Genomic DNA, 23634 nt, shown 5'->3' with positions numbered 1-23634 from the left:
CAAGGATTTTTGAGGGCTTAGCTTGGGAAGAAAGAAAACCAGACGAGACTTTGAAGGGGAAATCTGTTGGCTGAGAGAGCAAGCTGCAGAGGGAGGCTTTTCATGGCTTTTTAACAGAGATTTTGAGGCGTTTGAAGCTGAACAGAACCTTACCGGAGAAGGGCACTCTCAGGTATGAATGCAGCAGGTATATGGTTTTATTTCGGATCTTTGCTATCCCTCTGCATTTCTTGTTGATATCTGGATATTTGTATGCTGTTTGGGGTGGATATTGGAGGCCACCGGATTGCTTGTTGAAACATAATCCTGCTTACATGTTTACCACTGTTAATCTTAGTATGTTTTGCTCCTATTATGAAAATGCCCATAATTGCCTTTGAAATGATTTTTCTCACCTAATCAGAGGGTTCACGGATGACTCATGAAGTGAAACCTCTGAAAATCACCTTGACTCATTTTCATTTGTGTTCTTTTCAATGGATTTTTCTTTGTTGTGACCAATACTTTGCTTCTGGGCCTCGTTCAATGCAATGGCTGTAAGAAAGTAGATCACAAATGGGTCAGCCGATGCTACTTTGCAGTCAGATGTTCCACGAGAAGAAGACTCATTAAGGCAACTCTAAAAGTCCTAGTCGAGAAAATGGGGTCTTCCTAGAATTATCCACTTTGATGATTATGGGAAGCTGTTGAAAAGTGATTCTGCTGTTTTGGTATTTATGGAAGAGCGCATATATCTATGTCATCACCTCTTCTAAGATAAGCCACAGATTCCGAATCTATCCTTTTCTGAAGTCCTTGATTGTCACTTTCTCAATTGTTCAGATTCATGAAGCCAAATGTTAAAATGGCAGATTGCTCTCCTTGAAGATGCTAAAATAGTTGATGTAAGATTTCAGCCGTTTGAGAGCCATGTTATCCTTATCTATCTCTCCTACACATCCCCTCGAAATGCTGATAATTAGTACCCAGATGTTCAGCCTGTAAATATTGAGACTGCTAAGCTATGGGAAAGTATGTTTGATCTGGTCACCTCGCAGTCACAGAAATGGTTCGAAATGTGAGTTTCAAGCTCCATGTTTCACTGTGTTTCCATGCATCCTAACAAACCAAAGCCCCTCTTTCCCAGCAGGTATCACAGGTTAATGAGGGAGTGATCCATTCCATTTTGGTAAGTGGAGAAAGTGGAGCTGGTAAGACATAAGGCACAAAAATGCTTATGTAGTATCTTGGCCCCTGTGAAATGTTAGGAATAGCAGTTGAGCATGGATACTTTATGAGGTGGAATGGGTCCACCCATTGGAAAAGTTGAAAATATTCCTGTGGCAAATAAGCAAATGCGCTCTAAGAAAGCTCTGGTGAGTGGTCCTGTAGATGGTAAATCACCAAAAGCTGAACATGAGAGTGATCAGGTCGGTAGCAGAAGGGTTTAGGAATTCAGGGCTTTTGCAAAAATGGGACTTCGCATTTGGTCTTTGATGTGTTTAAAGACTTGTTGGAGTCTTCAGGTGAAGTACCCAATTCGGTGACACTGGTTTCAGTTCTTCCTGCATGTACGAAACTTTGTATGGTTGATTTGGTAGGCAGATTCATCGACTCAAGGTGAAGATTGAGATCAATTTCGATAATATGGTAGAAGCTGACTTGTGGGAGTACAGGGGAAGTTTGGTATATTTTTGATGAAACTGTTGACCGAGATGTGGTTTCATGGATAGCAATGATTGATAGATACTTGAAGGAGTGAATGAGGAAAGAGGGATTTGCACTGTTCTTGGACTTATTGAAATCTGGGATATGGCTCAATAAGTTCACTTTTTCTGGGGTTCCTAGTGCATGTACAGATCATGCTGCAGAGGAATTAGGTAAACAGGTTCATGGGTATATGACGAAAATTGGGTTTGACCCTTCCTCATTTGCAGTTAGTACGCTTGTTCACAGGTACACAAAGTGTGGGAATTCCTAGAATGCAAGACAGGTTTCCAGTGGGATGCCAATATCGGATTCAGTATCATGAACTTCCCTGATTAGTGGTTATGCTCAGAATGGTCCACCTGATGAGGCTCTTCAATTTTCTGAGACAAGTGTCCATATTTAGACTTCCCTTTGTGCGTCTTGAATATTCGGTAAGAATCTGACCGACATGCAGCTGTAGTTGATGTCATTACGAAGCTCTCAGAAATTGGTTCCTACCAAGAATGAGAGTCATCTCAGTTGGCTGCTGTTGGCATTTTCGTCAGCACTGTTGATCCTCTGAAGGAACCCCCTTCTTGTTATAGCCAATACTGTCCTCTCTATTCTTGCAGTTGACTACCCAGTCGACAAAGCTTCTTACTATGTCTTAGATAATGGATCTTCTATGCTGACATTTGAAGCTCTGTCTGAAACTTCAGAGTTTGCAAGGAAATGGGTTCTTTTCTACAAGAAATATGGCTATTTTGCACTTGACAGGATTAACTTCAAATGGCCTGGCAGCTACTCTATTGGTATGTAGAAGACCAATGAAAGTGAAGAGTATAATAGTGATTGAGGACAAATGGGAGAATTGCAGATTCCATAGTAATGGTGGTTGGGTTGAGAACTGTCATTGCTGAAACCAAACTTGAGCAGAAAGTGGATGATCCTAATGATGTCATGACCCTTCAATACTCCACCATACCTATCATTCAGCTATCCATCTCCCTCACTAAATCTTCATACCCGTTTCATCTCTCAACCTCTTACTTGATTCACACCAGAGATACCCTTGCTGACGTTTCTTAAAACCCATGCTGTAGCTTCTGATATACCGAATATATCTCCTCCCAATGCTGAGTCATCTGCTGCATATGACCACTCTCATCCACATACTTCAGCATGCCCAGTGACTGTACCCACCATACCCGTTCTCTTTCATTGCTATATTTCCATCTATCATACTCATAACCCTATGTATTCTACACCCATCTTATACTCCACGCCCACGTTCTCTCCTACCCATTTTCTCTCTCTAAACCTAACCATACCCATTTCTCACTGCCCACTCCATTCGGCCACCTTTTCTCTCTCTTCATCCCATCATCCATGCCATTCTTGAATGACACCACCAACTCTTTCTCCTCTCATTGACTGATCCACCACCCAACTCTCCATGCATGAACCCATATATTGAGGATGAGAAGTGGGAAGTAGGGTTGAATATTGCGGTCTTGGAAGGGACAGCTGCAGGAGGTTTCATTGGGCACTCATTATCCGTTTGCCCGCCCCTTTAGGATGCCGAAAGTGGTACTGATGAGAAATTCCCAACCCGTGTTGACGGAAAACTCGCCAAGGGTTTTATGGAGGAGGTCAAGATGAGGCTGGAGGTGAGACTCTTTACTTGAAAGCTACTAAAATAGAGGTACAAATGCGTTTTGAAAAGGAGCGCAAGAATCTTGGTACAAAAGTGGAATCACAGGTTCAGCAGGCAGAAGAAAATAGAATGCTCATCCAAAAGGCTTATAGACAGAGGAGGGCCACGTTAAAGGAGAGAACATCTCAGTCCTTATTGAGAAGGATGACTCGGGAGAGCAAGTATAAGGAGAGTGTGCGTGCTGCAATTCACCAGAAGCGTGTTGCTGCTGAGAGGAAGCGCTTAGGATTGCTGGAAGCAGAGAAGAAGAGAACGCGTGCTCGGGTATTGCAAGTACGGCGGGTAGCTAAGTCTGTTTCTCATCAACGAGGAATTGAGAGGAGGAGAATAAAAGATCAGTTGGAAGATCGACTACAAAGGGCAAAGAGGCAGAGAGCAGAATATCTGAGGCAGAGAGGAAGACTACATGGTTCTGCATGTGTGAATTTGAAGAAGACGCATAGGCAGGCAGATCTCCTTTCAAGGAAACTGACGAGGTGCTGGAGACGTTTCCTCAAGCTGAAGGGAACCACGTTAACTTTGGCAAAAAGCTTTTAATGCCTTGAAAATTAATGAGGAATGTGTTAAGTCAATGCCATTCGAGCGGCTTGCTCTTCTAATTGAATCAACTGCTACCCTTGAGACTGTAAAAGCTCTACTAGACCGGTTTGAGAGTTGCTTTAAGCTTTCACAGGCTATTGCTGCTACCACTAGTCCATCCAGCTGGAATAGCATCGATCACCTTCTAAAGAGAGTCACTTCCCCAAATAGAAGGGGTGCACCTAGGACTTCCAGTAGGAGCAGAGGCACAAAGAAACAGGGGTCCATAAGACAAGCAGCTAAAATTCCAGCCAAATTATCAAGGTATCAAGTGAGAGTGGTGCTCTGTGCTTACATGATATTGGGTCATCCAGATGCTGTTTTCAGTGGTCAAGGAGAGTAGTTCTGATGAAGAGTCTGACCCCACATTGCCAAGACGTTGGGCCTTCAGGTCTTAGCTTGTGGTATTTGATAAAGCCTGGTGCGCCTACTTGAAATGCTTTGTGGTGTGGAAAGTTAAGGATGCTCGATCATTGGAGGAGGATTTGGAAGGCAATTCAGAAGCAGGTTACAGAAGATCAGAAACTTCTGAGGGAAAAAGTGCAACCCGATTATGGTGAAGACGCAATTTGGAGGACCTCCAATGCGGTTGTTGGAGTTTACTTGATGAGCTGGGGAAGCAAGGCTCTAGCAGCGACGCGTATCTTAATGGTCAGAAAAACACAGTCACCACTTGTGGTATTAACAGATTCGTGTCAGCCCTTGGTGTCAATGCAGAGAGAATATAATTGGATACAGATAAAAGAAGCTACAGGAGACTTCACTTTTCATGCATGGCCACCTTTGGCATGCAATTATTGATCATTTGCCATTGCCCTTTCCCTGCATCATTGGTTTTAAAAAAAAATGATCTCCCCAAAAATCCAAATTCAAAGCAGTTTTTCAAATTTTGGTTTTCAAATAATTTCGATTTTTTTTGCAATTTTCTTCTTTAGGCTTGTTAAGTTCCAAAATCTCATTTTCCATGAAATCTGGTCGCCATTCTCTTTTCGGCGAGCCACTTTTGAATTTTCTATGATTTTTAAAATGTTTTAAAATAAATGTGAATTTATTTTCGTAATTCTTAATTATCGAATTTACGAAATTAATTCACTCAAAAAATAAACGGGCTTTGGTGGGGGCCCTACATAAATGATTTTATGATTGATTGATTGATTGACTTGATTGTCACACTTGATTGATTCATTATGTTTTATGACATGCATGAGATTATTCTTCAATTGCGTACTAACCTTTTTTTCTTGATAGCGCATTGATCGTTTGATACCAAGGTATGCCCTGTTCTCGCTTCATTAGTTCTTTATTGGGTGTTTTGACTCTCATATGTGTATGATCGATTCGAGTATTCTTTGATTTTCTCATTGATTGCCATTTTAGTTTCATTTTATTAGTAGACACCCTACTTTAGGGACTTAGAGGGGTGCTACGGTCTTTACCGTACCTTCCCAATAAGTAACCTAACCCCCGAACCCGATCCGGTTTTTCACAGACCACCTTTTCCAAAATAAGGAGTCACACTTAGGGTTTTTCTTTCTTATTTTGTTTACCCTTTAAAAATAAAACAAAAATAAGTGGTGACTCCAAGTCATTTTCTTAATCAATAAATAAAATCATTTTTCAAATAAAATGAAAATCGAGCTCGCTATCGAGTGGGAAACGTATTGAGCCGAAATGCGGGGTCCACACAAACATTTTGGGTTTTTCTTTTCAACCAAAAAACAAACATAATCTATGAATGTTAATTAACATAAAAGACTTTAATAAATAACAATTCTTAATATTTTTCAAATTCATAAAAATTTTCTAATTTGACTTTAAATTGGATTATAATTTTAGCACAAGCATAATGTTTTTGACCTACACAAATGTAAGGGTGAAAAAAAAAAGGGCCTGAGTGGATGGGCAAACATCAATAGATTTGGTAGCAGGAAATGGAGATTTAGCAAATTTTGGTATCTAATTCATGCAATTATAAGGTGATTTTCTTTATCCTATTGCATCCTTTCTTAGTACTTTCTGTTTTTGAAAAAATAAAAATAAAAATTCTTATGCAAGATGTAAAAATTCCTATACATAAAAATAAGTATATATCTTGCGCATTTAAAAACAATTTTTAAAATTTAAGAAAATAAAAATTTTCAATTTCTCAAATTTCTAAAATTTTGAAAAGGGCTTTTATGAATAGAAGATAAAATTCTATTTTTTATTTTATTTTTTATAATAAAAGTACCTATATTTTATATAAAAGTTCTTATTTTTAAAAAATAAAATATAGAAAATATATCCAAACATGGCTTAAGTATCTAACTTTATATTTATATTTTTGTTCCAAAATAGTCTTAGGTGCAAAATTTGATATAAAAAGGGCTTGTAACAAGTGTTTGTCACCAAATTCAAGAAAGAATTGCATTTGGCTTTTTGATTTTGTGGGGAAATCAAATTGATTATTCGAATATGATTATTAAATTTTCAAGCTTCATGTCGAGGGTCTAAACTTTCTAGGACAAATAATTACTAAAAATATTTTTAAAAATTTGCATTCTCCAACACTATCTAAAATATTTTTTCAATTTAGAATAAGAAAAACCCTTAAATGCATTTTCTTTAAAATTTTTGCTAATCAGAAAAATGATAAGAGGCTACCCAATTGGATTTCAATTTCAAAATTTTAATTACAAAAAATAAATTGAAAAAATAAAAATACAAACAACTTGCAATATTTTAAAATCAAATTTGTGTATTTCATATTTTTCTATATTTTCAAGAAAAAAGTAGGCTGCCAAACATGTCCTATATTTTTCTTTTTGGACTGAATTATTTTTATGAAAAAAATTTCAAGAAAATGTATCATTCCTGCATGCAAATAGGTACCTGCCTCAACTATTACAAATTAGGAAAATAATAACCATCGATTTGAAACCTCGTGAAATTTAAACATGTTTAATAGTAATATACAAACAAATGAGATCAAAATACAAAAGAAAATATCAACTTACGATGGAATCATGATATAAAATAATGAGACTTCCTATATAAAACAAACAAATAAGATTAGGGCATAATGCATATGTGACATCATCAATATTACCCTTTTCATAGGTACCCAGAAAAAAAAGTATACTTACCATTGTAGTGAAACCTTACAAATTATTGTAACCTCCTAGCTAGTGTCCCACTTCCCAACTTTCCACCACTCTCACCTCCCAACATAGGGGGTCTTAAAGCTGTCTTTTTAGCTTAATTTATACATTTGGTCAAATGGGTCCCTCTCTCTCTCCCCCTCCCCAACACTGCTAGTAGAACAAGAAAGCCAGTTACAAGGCAAGAATAGGAATTGTTTTTTCTTTCCCTCGAATAATTCCTTGCTTCCACCAACCCAAAGAATCTAACAAGTCATACCTTTTATCTTTCAATATATATACACACTCGCAGTTGATTTGAATCCACCTCTGTTTTTGTGTTTTGCCAAAAATGGGACTCGTTCCAAGCCTCATGAGAAAAGGTTCTCCATTGGCTTTCATCATCTTTTATTCTCTCTCTTCTCTTGCAATTTTTCATCTTTTATGGCTGTTTTTTAATTTTTTTGGTCCTTTTTCAATTGTTCATTTTGCATGTAGGGTTGTCGCAAAAACAAATTGTCAGTCTAACAATGGAGGGAGTTTTGAAGAATCTTGGGCCACGTAGGTATGACAACTTCGAGGACTTCCATTCTTCTATTCTCAGCATCCTCAAGTGAGTACCTCTAATTCAACTACAACTAACAGTATTAAAGATTGAGAGAAGAGCTTTGTCATAAGCTTCCTAATAATCCAACTCTACAATCAGTCAAAATGGTATTCTTTAAGTGTTGTTTGGTTGCCCAGAAAAGAAGGGATTTATGATTATTGTGCAACATTTTCCAGGCAACCAAACTACAAACCATCTTTTTGATACAAGCATTTCAGGTAGGCATGTGTTAATACTGGGAGAGAGAGAGAGAGAGAGAGAGAGAGGGGTAGTCATTCACCTCTATCAAACTGTCTTAACTTCGCCTGGTGAACAAATCTTCCTCAGAACTGCCAACTCTGCGCTGCCTGGTAGACATTTTGAAGCACCATCACGTCGGCAAGTAGAGGTCAGTTACCATTGTCTATGCAGCATCATTTTCCACTCTTCAGAATAGCTTCCTAACCATACATGTTACTCCAAAAAAAAAAAAAAAGCCAGAAGGCTTTTGCAGAATGGAAAAGCTCTAGTGATGACAAAAAGGAGAAATATTCATGGAGTTGCTTGAGAGCACAAAGTTTGGCGAGATAGATAACATTACCCTGATAGTAGGGGCGGCAATACCACCCTTCTCCATGGTGGCAAAGAGTGCAGGAGAGAAAGCGCCTCCCTTCAAAATGATCAAGAATGTCCCTGACGCCTTGTTTGTGCCCTCATTCACACTGTTATCTCTTGTCTCAGTTAAGCTGATCAGAAAAGTTTTGGAAAATTTTACATTAGGAGAAGAAGAAGAAAAAGGAATAAATCCCCATACCTAATATCATTGTTGTGGTTGTGCCCTTGATCACATTTTCATCTCCCATCCCTGTTAAGCTCCTTGGAAGGATCCTTGGAATTCAAGATCGCTGTTTGTATTACCCCCATATGCATGAGGACTCTGTTCTTCATGATTATGCTTCTTATGTTAGCGCAATGTCAATACATTGCAGCACAAAAATGGCAATTATATGTTAATAATTAAATTTATTTGTTCCTAAATTGTATAATGTCTAAAATGCATCCACAATCAGCAAGAGTCAGTAGATAAATTCCACCCAAGAGAGCATCTTCTCCCTACCAACCACCCGCACCCTGCAAGTAAATTCTCTCTTACAAGTGATTCTTCTTATTCCTATTTTTAGCGTCAACAGCAAAGGTACATTCTACATGCTACCCTCATTCAAAGGACCACGAGGGTATCTAGCAAACATAAGATCATCCATAAACTAGTAAAGAAACCTATGATATCCTGCAAAAATTAAATCGGTTCATTTGATTTGCATAGCAATCCAATAAGCACTACAACTTAAGCATCATTCTCAAGTCTGAGAAAACTTGAGTTCCTATTATTTTTATTCTAGAGAATAGAATTTTCCCTCTTATAATCCAAAGCAATCCTAAGAAAACTGATACTGAGGGTGCTCCACATGGAGCATAGAAGCAGATGACATCATGTACAAATCAGAGAGAGGGAGGGAGAGACCAGGCCGAGTACGTAGCATGTACAAACTTGCACGGCTGCAGAAGTAGCATGTACAAAAGTAAAATGCAGTAGAAGTAATTGACATCCTCCGCGCATAAAAGCTGTAGCTCCTCTAACATCAAACATCAGAAAGAAATAAATACTTTGACTAACTTGTTATCTTGCTAGCTGGTGGATCTGCGATTCCACCTGCCTGATTTAGCTTTGCGCCTACCTTGCTTTCTCTTGTTTGTGCGGACATTAACCTTGGAAGTCGAAGGTGATTTTTCTGTTGATTGAACATGGGGAATTAATGTACTTGTGGATGGGTCAACTTCTGAAGCCAGGACTGGAGGAATGGTGCTCTCCTGCTCTTCCTTCGGTACCAGAGGCTTTTCTGTGGGATCAACTTTAACTCCATGAAAATTATTTAACTCTTCCTTGGCCACTTGATTATGTATGAGGACTTCTTCAGTCTGCAGACATGAAGGACGAATTAGTTCAGCTATAAAATAGAATAAAACAATGAACACCCTGAACCACAGAATATCATAAGGAGTATAGAAGGGCCCGAGGGATAGCTCTCACTAAGAGGCACAGAGAGATTGAGAACCATACTAACTGTAAAACCATGTACTGGAGGGCATATGATTGAAGGGGGAAAAACAGCTCAGCAAAAATCAAAAGAGCTGTATAGTGCCAACAAAGTTGAGAGCTATGTGCTAAAACTAAACATTAAGACAAACCCAGCGTAGAGAATTTTTGAAATGAGGTGGATAAAAGATACTTCCAACAGCCATAACTACCAAGATAGGAAGGCAGCTATAGCAACTAAATCATACAAAAGCGGAAGAAAGGCTAAAACAAGGTCTGTTTATATCAAACTGCTAACTTTTAGAAATGAGGCTTAACTGTTTCCTCTTACAAGGAAGAACTTTATTTTGTATGTAAGATAAGTTGACTAGAAGCATTACCAGCTACAAAACAAATTAAAAATGAACAGATAGTTACAAGAAATTAAAACCTCAGAGCTTCCTCCTACAACTGAATAGACCATGAAAGCCAGTAAGAAAACCAGGTTTGCAAGGTTATAACACACCAGTGCTTCCAAATTAAAAAGAAAAAAACATAAAGAATTATCATAGAATAAAAGTAATTACTTAAAAAAAAAAAATAATAACATTTTCATATGAACCCCAACCTGATGCTGTTCTGTGCTTTCAATTATATCTGGAACAGGGATCGCCTCTCCATGACTTGAAGCTGCAGTTTCAGGCATACCCAGATCTCCCATATTACAGTCAGATACATGCTGAGATGCAGCATATAAAGATCCAACTGGCATTCTATTACCATTGCTCGGAGAAGTAGGATTTCGAGCAGAACTAGTTGATGCATTACATGGTACAAGCATCAACTTATTTATGGAAGAGTATTTTCCAGCATTTTCATTCACCACCTTGTCCATTCGGGTTTTTAACTTGTTTACTTGCAATTTTGCCTTTTCAATCTTCCAAAGGATCTCTTCCAAGGAATTATCATTGCCTCTGAACTCAAGAGACGACCATCCATCATGAAACCCGAACTCATCATTGTCATTGGTAATCTTACTTGCAGAAACCACTCCTGCAGAAAAGAATGGTATACAAATTGTTCAGTGAGCATGTAGACTCAACACCACAAAATTAGGTGAAGATCAATTCTAAAAACATTTCAATATAGCATATGACATCAATCTTTATTCTAAAAGCACAACATGAAAGTATCCATGGTAAGAATTTTCGGCATTATTAAACTTAATTTTTGTTCAAACAACTAAAACATTTGTATTTTTATGAAACAGGCACTAAAACTATACACAAATTATGAAAGATAAAAATAAAATAAATAAAAAATAAATAAATAAATAAAAGAATGTTAAGGAGATTTGATTGCAATTTCATTCAAATCAAACCTCTGGACAATATAATTTAAGATCTTTTTTATTTTTTTATCATATTTCTTCCATTACATATGTATAACTGTTTCAATTTATAACTTCACAACATAAAGAACTAGACATTGCAGTATTCTTTTTATTTAGAAACAATTATTCTTTTGAAAAAGGACATGTAGTTAAATATAAATAAAAAGACATTCTTCAAGGAAGAATAAATGACACAAGAAAACATAATCCCTGTGTCAAATACAAAGTGAGACTAAACAAGGAAAAAGTTTCCTCCAAAATCCTTAACTGAAGTAGCACTTCCTTGAGCTGTAAACATAATTCAGAATCAGCTACCCTATTTTCCCACCAATAACTAGGAACCATCAAAGAAGAAACTTAACAATTTCCTTCATACTGAAGGAATCTTAAAAGGGGCCTATCAATAGAGATCTAGCCTGCATGTTAAAAGCATTATTCAAACCCCAAATCCCATGTTCCCAACCCACCTCCCACCAAACACCCAGAGGGTTACCCTCATTCTTATTCTCCTATATATCGGCAAGAAGGCTAGAAATTTATGCTACAGTTGCATATCCCAATTAGATGACCTAGAGAACAAGAAATGATGAAAATTTCACCAATTCCTAGCTGACCATAAAAATTCAAGTTAACCCTCCAGACACAAGAAGTTGAAGCACATAACATGAGCAACCGAGTTCATTTAAAAAAAAAAAAAAATTAATTTCCTTCCAATTTCTTCAGATGACAAAACACTTCATATAGCACAGCAGATGAACTAATTGTATCTTTTGTAATATAGTTTGACTTTTCATAAAGAAACACACATTAGCTGCTAAAATTAATTTTTTTGATAGGAAAAAAGCATTAATATTATTAACAGAGCCCAATCAAAAGACAGCACAACAAAGTACACAAGGACTATACAAAGGTGCCAAAAAGCCAATGAGATGAAGAGATTAACAAAAAACACCTCTCTTGCATTGAAAAGAGTCCAAGCAATCAACAAAATCAAACTATACATACAGGCACATCTAAATACTTTGTAGCCCAAAGCCAGAGAGAGCACAAGAAACAGTTGAGAGCTCAATTCATTGCCAAAAGCTCTACAATTCCTCTCCCTCCACATCAGCTGCTTAAATTATAGAGAAACTGATTGCCTATAAATTTATATAATATTTTAATTATGCAGAAATAATAGCTTTCAGTTGGCAAAGTAGATCATTCATCCTGTCCTGATAAAACACCTGCACTAGCAATACCCACACCATATTGAAGCACATAAGAATGTTCTTTCTTCTTACCTAGATTACCACAATCATCAATTAGAGAAGCACCTTCACCAACAGAACTCTTATTTTCTGCAAAATACCACTTATCCAAGTTAAACAGAGTTACAATATAGGGAAAAAAACAATGCAAAAAGTGACTTTTGTGTGCCTCATACCATAATATGAGAACAGGTTATGATGTGACATATATGATGCTACATCAACTGTGTCTTCAACTCTTTTTCTTTTCTTCCTCTTCATGATTTTGTTTGTTCGAACTTCATTGGGAAATGGTAGTGACTTTGCACCCAAACCTTCTGAATTGAACTTTTCTAATTCAAACTGCTTTCTCTTATCATATTTTGCAAGTTCTCTGTCATATTTTAATGCTTGAGACTGGAATTCCTTCATTTTAAGTTCTGCCCATTTACATCGCCACATAAGAGGACGTATATAATTCCTCCAATGATCTGTTAGTTTTTTCTTCCTGGAAAATTGAGAAGCACATAAATTGAGTGCATAGAGACATAATAGTCCAAGTCAGACCAAACAAGAATACACAGTCAGGAAAAAGTAAGATGAGAATTTAACACCATGAAGTATTCACTCTCTGAGATAGAACAAGTAGTTAAAGTAGTTCAACATATGTACCATCATATTAGGAAACAAAGGAAAAATGCATTCTTAGTGTTGGTATAATTTGGCTCAGGTACTTGTATCTGTGGGAATTCTTAAACACTATTTTGGTCCAGAGTGCAATTAGTTTATCAGTTAAACACTTCCTTGGTGCATCACACATCACAAGACCTTTAATAACAAATGAAGAATAAAAAGAGACCTAGCATAGGTTGTGAGGGGTTTGTAATAGGCATCGAATAGGGATGTCAATGTGATAGGTTTCTTGTGCCCATTGGGTAGCATATGTACACATAAGGGACGGGTTGGGAAAATATTTATGACCCAAGATGGTTTCAGGCTGGGTTAGGTTTCGCTCCATCCACCCAGTCCTGCCCAAGATAGCAACAACTTTTATATTTCCATAAACAGTCTTTATTCTCAGCAGGCTCTAACTCTAGTCTCCTGTTCCTCCCTCCATTCCTTCCTTATCTCTATTCATTGCATAAGATTTCAAGATGAAAGATGTGGAAGGAATATTTAGGAATCAAGGCCCTTGATGAAGAAGATCTTCAAAACAAGTTGCATGAACTGCTGCTTGTGGAAGGTTCAGCAAAGAAGGGAACCCAATCTGCTATAACAGCTACAGAGGTTTGCTTTTTTCTGATGGATGAAAGCATCCCAATGTACTCTAATGGCAAATTCAATTCTTGAAGAAGAGCATAGAAAGTTGGAATTCATCCTCAACCAGATCTGCACCTTTCTTCAAGTCAAGAATATCAAGCATTCATGGGGAATGGGAAGATGGACCTTCCACAGGCAACCTATTTGATTTCATGCTTCTTTGGTCCTCAAGTTGCTTCATTATTAGTTTAACTTGTTTTTTGTTGTGTAAAAGTTGTTTATCAGTCCATAGAGGTTCAAGTATTCAGATTTTCAATATCATATGAAAAGGGGGCAGGGATTGTAGGGTGAATCTTTTGCATATGGGGATTGGATGTATCAGCCACCTTGCCCCAGCTCTGGGAAAGGGACGGATTAGTCAAATTCCTCTTCAGATCGTGGTCGATGAAAAGGCAGCACACCCCAAACCCACCCTGTTGCCATTCTTAGCATGGAGAGGTTCCAGGTTCCAATCAATGTAACAAAAGGAGGGGAAAAAAAGGTAACCTATAAAAGAAAGAGAATAAATAACTTGAAAAATGGATGACAGCAGGCGGAACACATAACCAGACCTTTCTTAAATTCTTGGTTCTGGCTCCAATTTACCAGCCTGAAATGAAATCCAAAGTCTCCTAAAAGAATTGGAAGTGTAACAAGGAAAAATCTACCTTGCCCTGGAAAGTGAAAAAAAATTAGTTTCAAAAGCCCAAAGGCTCAAGGCCACTTAACACTGCATAAACAAGTGATCTCCCAATTCCAGCAAGTCCCTACACCAAGTGTGTCACTGTCAAACATTTACTTTTTAACACCATGAAGGTACAAAATGCCACCTTAACATATGCCACAGGAATCCAAACCTTTCAGCTTGAAAAGCAATCTCAATATTGGCCAACACTTCAAAGTACAATAACTAAAAATTTTCAACTCCCATCACATTATTCTTCAGCCAACCTTTTTATTTACCGTAATCCCAAAAAGATGAGACTTCCATGAGAGAAATTAGGCTCCTTATGAGCATTTTCATCTGATGGAAAAGCACATGCTTTTTTTTTTAATCCTTTTCCTTGGGCAACAACTTTCTTAACTTCTCTCCCCAGGTACCTTGTTTTTCCAAACCCAATCTAGCAAACTCTCTCTAAGCTTGAGCCCTCTACCTATTTCTAATGTGAAAGGCAGATAAACCACTCTTTTTATCACCATTTCCTTTTCCAACACCTTTGATAAATCCCCAACTTACCAAAAAAACCTCCTTACTCCACTGTTAGACTATCTTTCAAATATTTAAGCTTCTTCTTGACAATATAAATTGGACATCAATTAAAAAGAGAACCCAAAGCAAAAGAAACCTCTCCATGTTCTAAACACTCACAATCAATTGGAACAAGGAATAATCTTCAAAAAGGCCTCATAGAAAGTTATTGAGTTGCTTTAGGAAAAAGCTCCTCCTACTCTGGAAAAACTGAAAAAAAAAATTTCAAACAGAAAACAAAAAAACAAAAAACATAAACATGCATAATGATAATGATACCAACAACAACAAAAAAAGACAAACACAAAAGCAAAAACCAAAACCTGCCCAATCATGTCATATCCAAACTGTCAGAGTCAGCTGACAATATAAACCAACCTATCACAGAACTGCAATCCATCAACCCATTTTTCTCGCCAAACCTAGTGAAGTCTCTCATAGCTAAAGGGGAAAAAATAGAATAAAAAATAAAAATAAAATAAAAAATCTCAATATGGTTCATTTTCAAAAGGATCTAATCATAACCTTCCCTACTTAAACCAGAAAACCCCAAGAATGCCCAAGAAAACCATTCCCAGATTAAAAATAAAAAATTAATTAATTAATTAAAAAAATGGAAATGAAATGAAATGAGAATATCACACCCAAACATTCAAATGCAACCCATATTAATCTACTTAGTCTCACCATTAATGCATCTTTCAAACTTTTAAAATGTCAAACATCCTAACAATTTGTAAATTCTCCTCTCTCATGGATGTATTGAGTTGTATTAACCACTGTCAATGTCAAACTCTTACCCTTATTGAGGAACCAAATCCTTAAAGAAGAGGAATTCAATTAAAAGAAATAAAAACAATAATAATCGTAATAATGAATTTCACTTTCTTTATCCTTTTTGATAGGTAACTTCTTTTGGCTAAATGAAATCAAAATTAGAACCTTCTTATCCATACAACAGTCTATTTTGAGTCATGCCTCAAGGGCAATTTATTTCCTTTATCCTATTTGGCAGTAATGATAAGTCCAACTTTCAATCAACATACCCATGTCGATAGGACACTACACAAGTGTGGGGATCAGATCCTTGGCAGGTAGCTATTTTGCTTTGAATATGACTTAATTGAATTGATTTCTTTCTTTATTTTCTACTTCCTTTAACGGATATTTCCATAGAAGAAAACAACATGGATGGAAAATAAACATATCTAACAATATTTAGGAATAAGAAAGAAAGATAGGGATAAAAGAGAAAACTTCGATGAGTTTTTATTATTAGTATCTTTGTTTCTTAGTCGTCAAGCTGTGGCCTAATTGTAAGGGTGAGTATCAGGATGTGTGGTAGAGGCACATGGGCTTCGATTCCATTGGGAATCCCAGGATTATCCTGAGCTGGCTGTGGCAGCTGCAGTCAGGCTCCACGAGGTTTGGAAGCCATGGGAGGGTTTGAAGGGCCTTGCCATGGTGGGGTTTCCCAGTTATCAAAAGAAAAAAAAAATGCTATCTTTGTTTCTTAATTGATCTTTTTCGTTCTCTTTTATTGTGCCATATCCTAGTATCCATACAATTTATTGGGATCCTTGTTAGCCATCCGTCTAACCTAAGATTTATAGGTGAGAAAGACCAAGGCACATAACCACACCCCACACCTATGCTCTAACCCATGCAACATAGTTTTGGTGCTAAGGGAAATGTGGATAAAAGTAATCCATTTCCCTTGTTTAGCATGATCAGGGAATATATAGATATATATATATAGATAGATATATTAATGTGCTAATCTACTCATCTATTAATAAAAATGAAAATAGTAAAATGGATTTTATTGATAGATGAGTGATTTAACCACAAATGTGCAAATGAAATAAAGATCCTAATTCACTCAAAAACAAGAGTTACTTCCAATGAAAGCAAGAACCTACTAAATGAACCACACACAAAGAATTTTCATTTAGGTCTAAGGGTTTCAAATAAATAATAAAAACCTACTAAAAAATCATCATCCTCACTTTGGATATTATATAGGCTTTTCATATCTCTAAAAAAGTGGAACAAAGACGGAAAATGAGGCAAGAAAACATTAACAAGTCACAAAAACAAAGAAACATGGAACAAATTCAAATAAAAGGAGAGTGGTAATGGTAGTTTTAAGAGGAAAAATATTATGGTGCACCACCTCCTTTAATGAATTCAGATCCTTCTACATTCAATCCTTTTTAGAGGATCGAAAGCCTAAAAAATATGCTACTAAATCATTAAAAATCCTTTCCATTCACAATTCCATCAATTCCAATTCAATTCCTTTACTTGCTTGGAAAATCCTTTCATTCCCAAGATAGTGTTAAAAATAATTACCCTTCCTTTCTAAAAAAATTGCTACCAAAACTTCGCAAATTTTGTTGCCTTGAGGCCTAGCTCAAATGGCAAAGGATGTAAGGTGCGATTGTAGAGGTTTTAGGCTCAACTCCATCTATACTCTCCTCCCACCCCCACTCGTACAAACAAAAATAAAAAGGAAATAAGAAAAAAATGTATAATTTTGTCTTCTTAAGAGACCTCTCATTGCCACCCAACTATACTCCAAATTTTAATTCAATTAGGAATTTAGCTTGAAATGGATCAGATTTTTTTTGTGTTTTTGGATCGGAAAATAAAAAATAACAAATTAAAAGGTGCACAAGTGGATTGTAACAATTGTTGGATCATATTTATATGTTGCTATATGTTCTCTTTCATTATTAGAAACACAATTATATCTTTTCTATTGTTAAAAATATCAAGAAGGATGAGACATCCTTCCATGATATGCAGATTTGATCAAAACAAGATAAGAAATGCCTTAAAGAGGAAGACTTCAAAAATTTAAGCATGAACCATAACAAACACAAATTACAACTCAAGGAAGTAGGGGAAAAAAAAACACTCCCATGAAAGGCACCAAACTTTTCAACCCTTTTTTTTACTGAAAGTTCCTCCACATAGTTGGTTAAGTGAAACAAAAGGAATACTTGAACTCCATACTAATATAGAAAATTTGGCTAAGCTACCCATCAAACCTCCAAGAACGTCTTTCCTTCTTTATCACCTATACAATGACAAAAACAAAATTTCCATCTACTATAAGACAATTAAGACCTAAAGCTTTGTCAGTAAAGCTATAAGCTCAACCTTAATAGCAAAAGCCAAGCCCTAACCTGGAGGTTTAGAGTAAGCCTTTATCATGTATCCCAATGATCTTGAAGCATTCAATCAATTCCAAATTGGCTTGGGACACCCCAAGAACACCCATCAAAGTATTAACTTAACCCTAAGGCAGCGGTGACAATACATGATAAGTCTTCTCAATCAACATCTTAGACTTGCATACAATGTGCCAATTTAACAATATAAGGCTCAATGGAATGCTATGAAGGCTTCCCTAGCAAAGACCTAAAGGGAGGAAGAAGAGTGAAACAAGATGCAAATTGCATCTACATCCTTCAAGCATCCTAAAAAATCATTGTAGTAGAAAGTTAGGGTGGTGGGAGTGGGCCTTTGCGTTTGATTTCTAATGATGGTTTGGTTGTCAACTTCCAGGATATTCATTCTATCAATGTCGAGTGCAAAACCTGATTTGTGCAGTGAAGAGGTGGTTTTAGGAAAGGGTAGCCCTAGATAGGACATCATGGGTGATGGGAGCCTCTCCAATATGTCTTTCTGAAAATTTGCTTCCGTTAGCAAGTGGTTGGGATTTCCAATGGATGGTTTTGAAAAAGAAGTTGTGTCCCTATTGAGAAAGTTGGAAGCCAAAAAGGGTCACAGAGTGATGACCCCGAGTACTAAGAGGAGGTCTTTCTCTATCTCGCTTTGAGAGGGAGCTTCAAAAGTTAGAGTGCTCAATTAACTACAATCAATCAAGCAGAAAAGGGAGGAAGAGCAAGAAGAGCGGATGGGAATTAGTTCCAGAGTGTCCAAGCTAGAGATAAGGCGAGGGGCAAGAAGGTGGAGAAGAGGAGTTACATTCTCTTCAAAAATTGAAAGGGATTCAAAGAAGTTGGATTGTTTTGTTTTTACAAAGGGGCAAAAGGTAGTTGCATCTGGTAATGGCTTGGGTTAGTGGATTTTGTTGATATGGGTGGTTGATGCTCAATTTTTTGGCGGTTTGAAAGCTTTGGTCAGATAGCAAATTGTGATCTTGATAGCTTGCAAATAGGTCATATGGGAGCCCTTTGTTTTTCTATTTCTTTAGGCAATGTTTTTGTTTCGGGTCGTGGTTTGTTGCTTCTCTTTTCCCTTTGCTTGCCTTCTGATGCTCTTTGTATGCTCCATATGTACTTTGGTGCACCTTTTCCAAACATTTTTAATATATTTGCTTATTTACCTATTAGAAAAAGTTCATTAAACATATATTGTTACATTATCTAGAATTCAATTTCCATATTTACATCCGTCAGAGCGTATAAGGAGAATTTGTTGATGTTTGCTCTCTAGACATAAAGGAGGCATATATCAGTTTCACATGTACTTGTTTTCGAGGTTTTCAAGAGGAATGTGAATCTTACCTAACACTCATTCAAGTTAATAGGAAAAACTGTGTTTGAGTAGGTGACAAAGAATCTTTTCCTGTGGAGAGTACTTAGGGATCAAAGTCCAGAAACACACTTCATTGCAATGCCATGTTCTCAAAAAAGCCCCCCCCCCCACCATCCAATCTCAAAAGTTGTAGTGAGATGATCTTCATGCATAGGCTTAGGTAGATGCTTGGGGGGTGTTTATTGAAGAGGAGGGGGTAGTGATGTTAAAAAATTCCAGTTCCAGCTAAAGGCGATAAAAAGCAAGAGAAAAGAAAGAGTGGGTGGGGACAGCAAAACAAAACCAAAAAAGAAGAAGAAAGAAGGAAAATGAAAACAAAACAAAAACAAAAATGAAAAAGATTATTCAGTGAATATGGAGGGTCATAAGGTGAAGAGAATCATCAACTATCGAAGTTCTCACAATGAAACTAAACTAATGCTGTTACCAAAAACGTAAATAAAATGGAAAAGGCATCTTCTAAAAATTTGTCAGAATTGGAGATTTTGATGAAAAATTACTATTTGCATCTAAAAATTTTTTAAAATCATATATAAGAACTTTACGGGAAATGTCCAAGCATATATATAATTTACATTGGTGCCATGAAAGGTATCACAGTTTAGGTTTCTAGACTCTATGGGAAATGTCTGAGCCTATATATAAAGACATGATTAATATGTACATAAAAATGTACCTTACTCGAAATGCTTCACTACGGCCATCTGACATATTGCCATGATGGAACTGTGAATCCACTTCAGCATCACTCATAATTGAACCACCACCATCATCATCATCCGTGTTGCCAAAAGAACTTGAGCTCTCTGTTTCATCATTCTGGTATTGAGCTTCAACCAGCTCAATGTCATCAGAATTTGTGCAGTCAGTTACATTAATTTCCATATCTTCACTTCCATTCTGTGCTATAATCTGTTCTTCGGATAGCCCTTCCATGTCAAAGGTATTGTCCTCATAATTACTTGCACAACTTAAAAGCTTATTATCATCTAGTTGGTCTTCCTGGACACTCCCATTCTGCTTCTCCATAGCAGGCAAAACTTCAACAGCAAATTCTGATTTCACTTCTGGGGATAAATTAGGACCATTCTCCTCCTTACCAGGTGAAACTTCCATATTAAATTCTGATTTCAAATCAGGACCATTCTCCTTCTCCTTACTAGGAGAAATTTCCCTTGTAAATTCTGCTTTCACTTCTGGGGATAAATCAGGACCCATAATGCAATATCATGAAAACTCAGCTCATCTGTCTAACATTCACTCAACAATCCACCTGCATCAACATGCAACACAGCCTTGCTTTTTAATTAATTCAATAACTTCACTTCCAATTTTAGTCCAAAAAGAAAGAATACAAGAAAAATCATCCTGATAAAAGAGAGTGAAAGAAAATTGATATTCTGGCATGACACTTCAATAATTGCGAATTGAATGAAAGAGGTATTTATAATATTTGGGATACTGAAAAGGGACAAATACAGCTTTTCCAATATTATTGAAGATCAATACAGATACGATAATAACAGATAATAAATAACATCCTACAAAGGTTGAGCCTAAATTTGGGATTGCTCTCTAGAACCAGTTTCCCCATAAGTTAACTACTACTGGTTTCCACCCGAATCCAAGTGGCTCTTCCTCACTTTTTACCATCTTTATTATTCAAAAAAAAAAAAAACCCCACATCAATTGATATTAGAGCAGTATAAACTTCCCAATTCAATGGGCCTCAGCCTCAAAAACAAGAGGAAAGGCCTCCTGGTGGTCACTGAAAGCTATATAGTGAGAGTTTCACAAAAGCCTGGTGATTTGTTATGATCCTAAATAGGTTACAAGTTGTATGGGCCTTTTGGCTTACTGGTCAAGGTTTCTAACAATTTATATGCCGATGCCCTCTGTAACTGAATTTCAATCCCATAAACCCTAAAAGCGGGAAAGAGAAAATCAACATATCCACTATCTTGAATTCCACGGAGTCGAAATTTTAAGACGAATCCACTTCTGCAAAGAGTTCAAGAACCCACTGATACAGAAAAAGAAAACAAACACTGGGAAATCGGATCCATGCAACCAAACAAAAACGAAATTCTCTGAAAACCCTAATTGTACATAACGCAAATACACAAAAACAAACCTCAAAATTACGAATTCAAGCTCCAAATTCTCTCGAAACGCTTCGGTTTTCACAGTCCACCGAACACGAAGCCGACGAAGAAACGGTGGTGGCAACTAGAATAAGCCTGGTTTCCACATCGAAACGATGTCGTTTCAGTGAGCTCCGATCAAAGAAGAAGAAACCGTACGGAAGCAGAGCTTACCGGAGTTCAGATGCCTCAGTCATTTCCCACCATCATCTTCTCCTTATGATGCTGGAAAAAAATAAATAATTTTTTTTATTATTATTTGCCCTTTTCATGGTTTGATTTCAAAATAGTGAAATTTTTTAAGGCCTTGTTTTGTTAAATAAAAAAAAAATGCTTAACTCCGTTCAAGTTATTGCAACTTTCAGGGACCTCTTCTGCAATTTCTGAAATAACTGCTATATTTTGAGGATAGCTAAATGACCTTTGTGCCCCCACTTGTCTTCGTTGGTAGCGCGAGGTTGGCCTAATATGTAAAGATTGTGGGAGACAAGTGTAATTTCATAAACAAACTGAAACATCTGAGACATTTTCATACCATGAATACCTGTTATAAGTTTTTATTTAAAATAACATCATAAAATCCAATTAGTAAATTAGTTTTAGAAATAGTTATCAATTACTTTTGGAAAATTAAATTTTATTTGAGAACTTCTACGGGGAAAAATAATTTTCTTAATTTATTCTCCATGAAATTACCACATTCTAAAATATTTAGATTATGTTTGGTTATCGGAGAAATGTAAGAGAAATAAAATAGAAAAAAAAATAATAATAATTTAAACCTAATAAATTATTTTTATATTTTTTTCAAACTCATTTTACTTATTTCTCTTTATCATATAAAAATTAAATAATTTAAAAATATATAAATTTTTAACAAATTTTAATTATATTTTCTTTTCTTCTGTATTTTCCATGGTGAAAGTAAATACGAGTAACACTTTTTATATTTCCTTAGTACTTTTTAATTATGTTTTGTCCCTAGAAAGTACCAAGAAAAGAAAAAAATGTAAAGAAAAATTATTTTTTCATATTTGGTTGTCATATGAAAAAAAAATCAAATATCATTAAAACTAATTAAAAACTTAAATATTTTTAAATTATTTAATCTTTATATCGATGATTGAAAATAAGTAAAATGAGTTTGAAATAACAAATAAAAATAATTTATCGAATTTTAATGTATTTTTTATTTTACTTTTTTTTTTCTTTCCTTTTACTTTTTTTTGGTATTTTCTTTCTCTTGTATTTTCCCTTAAATCTTTTGGGAACCAAACATAAGCTTGGGGAACCCAACATAGCCTTAATATATTTTAATTTTTATTTATAATCAAATTATGTATGTTATTCTAATTTTTACTATAATATAAGAGAAAATATTGAATAATAATTGTGAATATAATATTTAAGACTATGTTGCATTTTTTTTTTATAAGTTGGAGATGCAAGTTCTTTATTCAACTAAATTGTTGATTTTAATTGAAGTATTCAATTTTAAGAATAAAATTTAAAATTACAATAAATCTAAAATAAACCTAGCAAGTTACATAAAATGTGAATAAATGTACATATCATGAATTTTATTTTACATTTAACTTAATTTTTTAATTGAATATAAAATTTAATAAATAAAAATAGAATCAATAAAAATAAACTAAAATTAAAATTATATATATGTATAAATTAAAATTAGCATATGCAATTTTCTTATTTATTTTTTAAAAAATGGATACATCCATTCTTTGCAAGTGCAATGGTTGGGAGTGTGTGGTCCCACATCATTTTGTATCAAAACAAAGTTTGGCTTGACGTTAGCTATTAAGTATGTGTGTTTGATGTAGGATGAATGGAAGTCTAATATCCCACATTGGCTTATTACCAATGTTGGTTGTGCCTTATATATGAAGCTACCTCTACTTCCCCTTAGCTTAAGTTTTTGAGAGTGTATACGGTCTCACATCTAACTTAGGACGGATGAAAACTTAATGTACCACGTCGATTGATT

General features: G+C 35.8%; 1 protein-coding gene and 1 pseudogene across 1 annotated transcript; one reads left to right on the top strand and one right to left on the bottom strand.

Moving 5' to 3' along the window:
* The first annotated feature begins 1283 nt into the window (after positions 1-1283).
* On the top strand, positions 1284-4524 carry LOC117931935 (annotated as a pseudogene).
* A 4431-nt stretch (positions 4525-8955) lies between these two features.
* LOC117932425 lies at positions 8956-21846 on the bottom strand. Its single transcript, XM_034853669.1, has 6 exons — positions 21620-21846; positions 20162-20758; positions 12563-12873; positions 12420-12476; positions 10372-10796; positions 8956-9646 (listed from the first exon to the last, which is right to left on the bottom strand). The coding sequence occupies exons 2-6, from the start codon at positions 20701-20703 to the stop codon at positions 9356-9358; spliced, it is 1626 nt and encodes a 541-aa protein (XP_034709560.1). The 5' UTR covers positions 20704-20758; positions 21620-21846; the 3' UTR covers positions 8956-9355.
* Positions 21847-23634: the final 1788 nt, after the last annotated feature.

Source organism: Vitis riparia, chromosome 15 (assembly GCF_004353265.1).
Source record: "Vitis riparia cultivar Riparia Gloire de Montpellier isolate 1030 chromosome 15, EGFV_Vit.rip_1.0, whole genome shotgun sequence".
Taxonomy (NCBI): Eukaryota; Viridiplantae; Streptophyta; class Magnoliopsida; order Vitales; family Vitaceae; genus Vitis; species Vitis riparia.
Note: the sequence above shows the minus strand (reverse complement) of the source record. Positions and strands in the feature narration are given on the sequence as shown.